Raw genomic sequence first — 9,137 nt, 5'->3', positions numbered from 1 at the left:
GTCTACATTTATCATTCTTGCTTGTCAAAACAAACACAGAATGATCCCAGAAGGAGAACACTGGATGAGGTTTATATGACAAATAATGCCTTTAGATCCTTACCGGATCTATTAAAAGCCTGTGTGCCCTGATGTATGGACTGTTTGTTGCATTATTTGTGCTTATGCCCTCCATATGCAGCAACATTTCCTGTAATATACAGGAACTACTGAGTTTTGTTGTGAAATACTGTAAATGAAGAGATTGACAAACAGCAACCCAATGCGCCAAATCTGATCCTTCATCAAAATGATTCAGCGCATTTAGTTGCTATTTTGCAATCCTTTAATTGGGCAAAAATCTACAGGCCGCTACTGAGCTCCCACCTATCAATCTCTGAGCAATATGGTACGTATACCTTGCTGCCTTCATGTTCCCATTAAGTCCAGTACAACTAGTACTGAAATGTGCTGGAAAAATACAGAACTTTTGTTTGTTTATAGCAATTTGAATAAACACAACTTAAAGGAACTATAAGGAACTTTCATTTTGTTTTGATTTTGGCAGCCCCCTGTGGAAAACATGCACCACTGCCTTGTTTCATAAAGATCATGATCATGATCTGGCTATAGCGCGTGCATTTGTTTTGGAAGCGAGTGAAAGAAAGGTGCCACTTCTTCTTAATACTTTTTTTCTTTTTTTTGCATGAATGAGGTAATGCATCTATTTGTGGCATCTATATGTAAGATTAATAACTGTAATAACACACATATATATATATATGTTATATATATATATTTTTGCAGGAAAGAGGTAATGCATCTATTTTTTTGGCTATGTAAGATTAATAACTGTAATAACATATATATTAACATATATATATATGTATGTATATATATATATATATATACATATATATATATATACATTTACATATATATATATATGGATATATATGGATATATATCCATATATATATATATATATATATATATATATATATATATATATGGATATATATACCCTACATACCACCCAACTTACCACCCAATAATGTAATATTATTATTAATTATTATTATTATTATTATTATTATTATTAATAATAATAATAATAATAATAATAATATATGTAGATATATATAAATATGATATATATATCATATATACTGTATATAACAATAATACAAATAAAAATAATTACAATAATAATAATAATAATAATATATATAAATATAAAAATACCAATATATATATATATATATATATATATATATATATATATATATATAAATAATCAAAAATAATAATAATTACAATAATAATAATAATAATAATAATAATAATAATAATAATATATATAAATATACAAATACCAATATATATATATATATATATATATATATAATAAAAAATAATAATAATTACAATAATAATAATAATAATAATAATAATAAATAATGTATTATATAAGTCTCCATTATTCTGAAATGGACTATTTTGCTAAATTATAACTTTTACATTTGGCACGTTTAAATATATTTTGATGCTAATGCTTTTGTACTTAAACATGTTGAACGACTTGTCTTCCTCCTCCACTGCCTGTAGCTGTAGCTGTAGATAAGCATCTCGAGCACGCTTTAACTGTCGTGTTTTGATGACGCCATCACTGGGACTTTCCGGATACGTCACTCGGGGCTTCCGAGTTCCTAAGCTAGCTGTGTGTTCCCTCTCTGTGCGTCCATGTCGTTATAGACTGTTAAAGACGCCTCGTTGCTCTGGAGTACACACACCACAACACAGCATGGAGACGCTCAAAGGCTCAAACAGCAGCGAGAGGTTTGAATATTGAGTCGTGGTTGTCAGGAGCGACGGTCAGACCGAGAGGCGGAATGTCAACAACGCGGCCCCTCCTCGGTATGAGACGAGTCACCGAGCTACCGTGTCCGGAGCAGCCGACCAGCAGGCTCCCTGCGGCGGCCGGGAGGCAGCAGCAGCAGCCAGAGGGCCCCACCACCAACACCACCACCGTGGACGAGTTCACGGTGCTGGAGGAGAAACAAGACGAGCTGAAGTGCGCCAAGCCTCGAGTGGAGCAGGTTTTCAAAGTGACGTTCACCATCATCGGTCTGTTGGACCACACGGGACAGCCGCACGGCAGCAACACATCACGGCAGATCTGGCTGCAGCTCATAGGGAACAGAGACGACGTGTCCAAGGCAAAGGTGAGCTCCTGTTAAGACTGTTTCACTTGCATTTTACAAGATAAGACCACGTAAACACCACGCTAGCTAGGCTGCCTGTTGGTGGCTGATTAACAGGTGTGTCAGTGTCATGTGATTGGCACCTGTGTCTGCTGGTTTATCAGACATCTCACCAGTGTGTGGACTTTTAGATAGATAGTGTGGTGGCAGTTTCTGTTAAAACAAGACACAAACCAACGTAACAACTTGTCTTTCAGTGAATTTAATAAAAAGGCATACATTAATAACTAAAACATCTGCAGATGGACTCACGAGCACAGCCACCTGTTGTGGACTGTGGCAAGTGAGCCCCGAATACAAAGAGTATTGCTTATCATGACTGCACACATTAAAAAAAAATATATATATAGTTAATGTTTTAATCCAAGCAACAATTCAATACAAGTTCAGTGAGTTTCAAAATGAGAAAAAGGAAATAAATCAAAGAACATTATAAGTCTAGAGACAGGATAGAGTGTTTACTGTAGTCAACGATGCAGATAACTAAATACATTACTAGTGCATGGTACCATGGATACTGTCCACACAAAAAGCATAAATACAGTAGCAGTATAAAGGTACACTACAGATATTACCTCAAAACTCCAGTGAACATACCGAATACAACACTGACTTCACGGCTCAGTAATAATAATTCATTGTCAACTTGAGCTCTGAACATAAACATAAAAAAGTAGTAGATTAGTAGAATCTCACTGACTCACCCAAAAGGCATCTTTAAATTGTACCGTCATCTTTGGAAGTGGTTAAAATTAGTCCCTGTTGGAGAATCCACTCTAACTTGAAGTCACTTTGTAACGACAAGCAGTGTAACAGGCTGTTGCTCGGTGCAATTGAAACGGATCATGACACATTCAGGAAACCAGCAAACAGCAGTCAGTATTTATATATTTAAAGCATAACATGAAGATAAGTGCAAAGAAGAGAAGGATAGAAAGTATATCAATGCGTCAGCACACAGCAGACAACAGGGCATCACAAGACATAACAGGTATTTCAGCAATCTGTTGTTTGCAGTTACAGAGATCTAAAATGTCAGGTCACTATCCTATGGTGACGAAGTTGAACATGTGAGGCCCTGAGATTATCTAAAGGTACAGTGTTAAACTGCAGATATGAAAATTGCCATTACAATAGATAGTAACTTTATTGATCCAGAGGGAAATTCAAGTTTCCAGCATCACAGTTCCATAGTGCAAAACATGTTAGTAAAAAGGCAGTAAAATAGCTAGTAGTGCAAAGTATAAAAGAATATACCAGATATAAAAATACAAGGAGATGAAGAAAACATGTTAAAACTGAATATAGGGCAGGGTTTGTTTGTTTGTTTGTTTAGATCCCCGTTAGCTTTTGCATTGCAGCAGCTATTCTTCCTGGGGTCAACATAGTTTACATGGTGACAATACAAAAATACACATTCACACTACTCATGATACACTAACATAACACATTGTAATGCACGTCAACTGTAAATAAAACAATAACAGCTGTGATACAGGACTATTAAAAAAAGTGAATATAGTGCAGAAGAGACTGGTAAAAATGAATATAGTGCAGGGTAACTCCAGTAGCTTAGTCTATGAAAATGCACTGTGTGCATTATTATCTGTCCTGCATATTATGCCAGAATGTCATATTTGAGATTAGATATGGCCTAGATATTTTCTGTTTTGTTTGTGTTTTTACTGGTTACTATAAAGGCTTGGCCACAAAGTTAACTTTCTGAAGTTGTAGCATAAGAGATATAGTTAAATAATCAATGTCTCCTCCTTCTTAGCTGCTATATCCGCAAGACAAACTGTGTTTTCTTAGACACAATATCACCCACCCCCTAATTTAGATCAGATATTCTGTGAAAGCAACAGTAGTCATAATGTTTAACCACACTATTAACATCTCGGTATCTAGGCAAAAAAATGTCATGACATTTGATTTTGTCATTGTGTAGTCAGCCTGAGAGTTGTCACTGGCCAACAGTTGGCAAAGAAACCACCAAATGAGGGAGGGGGACATAATGTCAGGGACATAATGTCTTTTCAGTTTCAAATGTATCTTTAATAGTTCATGGCTGTTGCACATTCAAATATAGTCATTATGTTTACATGTTGCAGTTGTTTGTGTTAAAAGAGCTCAGACGCCATAGACTTGTGCCATTCAAATCACAAATCTGTGAAACAAAAGCAATTAATAATGTATTAACTAGGGCTGTCAATCGATAAAAATACTTAATCGCGTGATTGCGTCATGATTAATCGTGATTAATTGCAATTAAATCACACATTTTGTATCAGTTTTAAAATGTACATTAGAGATTTATTAAGTATTTAATACTCTTATCAACATGGGAGTGGGCAAATATGCTTGCTTTATGCAAATGCATGTATGTATTTATTTTTTGGAAATCAATCAACAACACAAAACAATGACAAATATTGTCCAGAAACCCTCACAGGTACTGCATTTAGCATAAAATAATATGCTCAAATCATAACATGGCAAACTCAAGCCGAACAGGCAACAACAGCTGTCAGTGTGCTGACTTGACTATAACTTGCCCCAAACTGCATGGTATCTTCATAAAGTGGGCATGTCTGTAAAGGGGAGAATCGTGGGTACCCATAAAACCCATTTTCATTCACATTACTTGAGGTCAGAGGTCAAGGGACCCCAAGCAACCATAAAAGGGAAAAAGCTAGAAGTGACGGAAAATAAATAGTTTAGAGTTCAGTTGTCTGCAGTCTGAGAAGCAAACATAATGTATCGATAAATCACAATATATTGCAATTCAATTTCAGCATTTTGAAAATGTATTTAGCCATTTTGGGGATATGTGCACAGCTATTACTACATATTGTATGACTTTCTTTCTCAATTATTAATTCCTCTTTTTATGAGGACGTAGATATCACAGAGAGTGTGTGCCAGTATCAGTTACGCAACCCTTATTTCCAAATATATATATTTCCTGGCCGCAAACTACAATCTTACAGGATTTCGGGTCCTGGGGATGTCCGTATTGGAAGTTTTGTTGTTACGGATTTATTGTAGAATTGTATCTGACATTTAGATATGAACCTGCGATTACAATTGTCATCTATCATGTAATCATGTATATATTCCTTTATGTCTTAATTTCTGTATCATACACTTAATTAGAATCTTTTTTTAAGGAATAATCAAATCATAATGAAATTAATGAATAAAATTGTGGGACAATGTGGCAGCACTTGTAATATAACAATGCTTAGTGTGACTGAATCACACTATCTGACACAAAAGTGAACTTAGTAGTAGTAGTATTTTATTCAGTCATCACACAATGCAATAAATATAAACAGTATATACAGTCTAGCATATGATATGACTGAAAAGGCACAGGCAGAAGCATAATATTATATATGCCTATCCTACATTCTTATCAATTTAAGCTACTTTCCAGAAAATACAATTGATAATAAAAAGGAAAATAATTCACATTTGTAACCTTCCAAAAAAAGCTTTATAAACCATTCTTTTGAAAACCAAAAGTGAGTTACACATTCTTACATTTGTTAGCATTATTCCATAATTCAACCCCAACAATAGAAATGCATCTCCTTTTAACTACTTACAAATTTAGCTCTCAACATTATTTGCTTTATTTTATATTATACCAAATCATTAAATTTCATAGCATGAGATTTTATAAACAATGGATTTGTGTGATCATAACCAGCCTTATTAATGGCACGTATAACTTGTTTTTGTAATAAGACTATTGAATTCATAGTCGTTTTAAAGGTTGACCCCCCCCACACTTCCACGCAGCAAGATATATAAGGAAGTATCAGTGAGCAATGAATTACAGTATATACAAGGCCTTATAATTAAATATATCCCTAGATTTATACAGGATTGCTATTGCCTTTGAAATTGTACCTTTAATATAGTCAGTATATTGTCTCCAAGTTAATCTATGATCGATCACAACACCAAGGAATTTTGCCTCAAAAACTCACAAACTTCACAACAACAATCAATTTAAAAGGCATCTGGGCCGGAGATTCATGTAGAGATTATACACAACACTTACACATGCAAAATAGCTGCGTTAGCATCTGTAGCATGTATTTATTCCTGTGTGATTTCCCACACCAGAGCATCTGTCACACTTCTGCATCTTGTGTCATGAGTCTCTCTTTAGTGCGCAACTTGCTCCCCCTGTAACCAGATGTTCTAAGCTCTGCCAGTCAACCGAGAATGTGATGTGGAAATGGTAATTTTTACTATTCATTCTGTTCAAGTCAGAATGACACAGGAGTCATAAATGGCTTCCTGCACAAGGTATGTTGGTGCTTCCTCTAGTTGGGAAAGCACTGCCATTATTCCCAAAACAACCTTTCTTGTAAGTAATGTAGTTTCACAAGATTACATCTAAGTTTAACTACGAGAAAAATGCTGCACGTGACTGAAAATAGTACCGTTTGTAATTTTCTCTTTCAACAATCTGCCACAGTTTGAAGCTGCTTCTCACAGCATCAGCAAGTCGGCAATGAAAAGCTGTCTGCTTTACTTGCAGAAGGAGCAATACAGTTTGTGACGGATTGTATTTAGTTTTATTGGAAATGAATCAACGGCCAAGTATTTTCTTTTTATATCTGAATATGTCATATATATATATTGCTTTGTTGTGTATTTTGGCTTTGACTAAACAGGGAGAGTTTCTGTCAAATCAGTCATTTTGGTTTGATGGTTTGAATTTGAACATGAATGTTGATTCCTTAAAGGGACAGTGTGTAGGACATGGCAGCATCTAGTGGTGTCGTTGCAGATTGCAACCAACTGAGAACCCTTCCGCTCACTCCTCCCTTTCCAAGACTGCGGTAACGTGAGCCGCCGGTTTTGCACTCTGCGACTCACGTTATTGCAGTTTCACAAGCATGTCGGAGAACTACGGTGGCCTTCAGGTAACGTAAAAACGTGAAAGGCTCTCTCTAGAGCCAGTGTTTGGTTTGTCCGTTATGGGCTACTGTAGAAACATGGCAGTGCAACATGGCGGACTCCGTGAAGAGGACCCGCTCCCTATGTACTATGTTCCAACCACTCAGAGCGCTTTACACTACATGTCAGCATTCACCCATTCACACACACATTCATACACTGATGGCAGAGGCTATCAGTGCCTACTTCCCATCAGGATCTAATCTAAATACTCATTCACACACAGATGCCTTCGCGAGCAATTTGGGGTTAAGTGTCTTGCTCAAGGACAGCCGGGGATCGAACCACCGACCATCCGATTGGTGGATGACCTGCTCTATCCTCTGAGCCACAGCCGCCACATATACATATACTTATAAGAATGTAATAATAATGTATAAATCCCCAAAAAGCCCATGAAATAAGGAATAATATCACAACATTATTTATTATTCATATTCAACATGAATTATTGTCTGTTATTCTCAGACGGATATCATTGTTCGTGTGTAGAGGTGCGTGTGTGTAGCAGCAGCAGCAGCACTGTCCCGGGCACTGAAACAGGGGAGATGGAGACAGACAGACAGACAGACAGACAGACAGACAGACAGACAGACAGACAGAAGAACATGTCAGCCTGCTGCGCAACGCCGAATACCTTTTGAATATTACTCACGAAGCTTCGAAGCCCAAAAAATGGTATTCGGGACAGCCTTTCTGCAATTAGATCCCCCGAAATGTTACACACTGTTCCTTTTATAGCATAACTTCAAATAAATCTAAAATATTGCCACTCTGTTTCCCCTCTATAGCCGTAAAATGCCTGACCAGAATTTAATTACTAGAGCTACTCGCATCCTTTTTGATTCATGTGGTGTGTATTTTACTACAATCCCTAACTGTTAATAGGCAAATATCAACCTTTTCTTTCATTGCTTCGCAGCGGCGACTGCCCGTCTATGTGTGCTGCTGTTTAATATCATTTGGAATAAATGATGAAAGTTGTTGGGTCAGCTTTAAGATATTCCTTTATTAGTCCCGCAGTGGGGACATTTGCAAGACAGGTGATGAAGGTCATGAACCATGACTAAACTAATCTAAAAACCAGATTTCTATTTTTAACTGTATTTCTAGTTATAGTACCAGCAGCTACAGTATCTCATACTCATTTGGTGGTTATAGCAGGGGGCCATACCTACTGGAAATCCCTCCCAATTTTATTGGTTGTTTCATTTTAAAAGCCACACCCAAATATTTGTGATCTTGTTCACTTTCAAGTCTGACGTCCTTTCTTTCTTTCTGTCCCGCGGAGTCATAGTTGAGTCATTTTACATTCTCAGTATTGAGTTTACACATTAACGCTAAAGAAATGTGACACAGTATCCGTGAGGAAGTTACCGCACCCACCTGCAGCTGATTCATCCAAACATTTCCCGCAGCCAGGAGATTCCCTGAATCAATGACAAGTGTTTAGTTTCAGCACGTGTCAGTTTTGCTGGTTTCAGCGAGTTGCGGGGGCGTTTGTGTGTGTGTGTCTGTGTGTGTGTGTGTGCTCATGAACTAAGAGAGCACATACCAGCAATTTTGGCACTAGCCCTGTAAACTGCTCAAAAACCCTCTTATTGTCAATCTACCTAGGAAAGCCATCCATCCTCTGAATGCCCTAGGTCTCTAGTTTGTGGTTGTAACATTTCATGAGGCTGTCACCAGGTCACCACAGGTCATTTTATACAGTGAGGTCAAGTTTAAAAAAAATTGTCTCACTCCAAGGAAGTTGCTACTATGGGGATTAACATCATCACACATGAATCCAATTGGGCTCATTGGATCCACAAGAGTCTCAGCATACAGTCATACAGTCATACCCAAGACAGTTTAGGGACCAACTTTGAAGCGTTATTTAGCCTCCTTCCCAACAAGCTGGCAAGCATTGTT

The 9,137-nt window shown here is 36.9% G+C and overlaps 1 protein-coding gene across 1 annotated transcript in view; it reads left to right on the top strand.

Annotated features, from left to right (window-relative positions):
- Nucleotides 1-1,608: 1,608 nt before the first annotated feature.
- n4bp1 (nedd4 binding protein 1) overlaps nucleotides 1,609-9,137 on the top strand; it is a 29,561-nt gene continuing 22,032 nt past the window's right edge. The window contains exon 1 of the mRNA XM_037767311.1: nucleotides 1,609-2,204. Coding sequence (XP_037623239.1) covers nucleotides 1,872-2,204 — 333 coding nt within the window. The 5' untranslated portion in view covers nucleotides 1,609-1,871. The remainder of the gene's footprint in view (nucleotides 2,205-9,137) is intronic.

Source organism: Sebastes umbrosus, chromosome 4 (genome assembly GCF_015220745.1).
Source record: "Sebastes umbrosus isolate fSebUmb1 chromosome 4, fSebUmb1.pri, whole genome shotgun sequence".
In the NCBI taxonomy this organism is placed as follows: domain Eukaryota; kingdom Metazoa; phylum Chordata; class Actinopteri; order Perciformes; family Sebastidae; genus Sebastes; species Sebastes umbrosus.
Note: the sequence above shows the minus strand (reverse complement) of the source record. Positions and strands in the feature narration are given on the sequence as shown.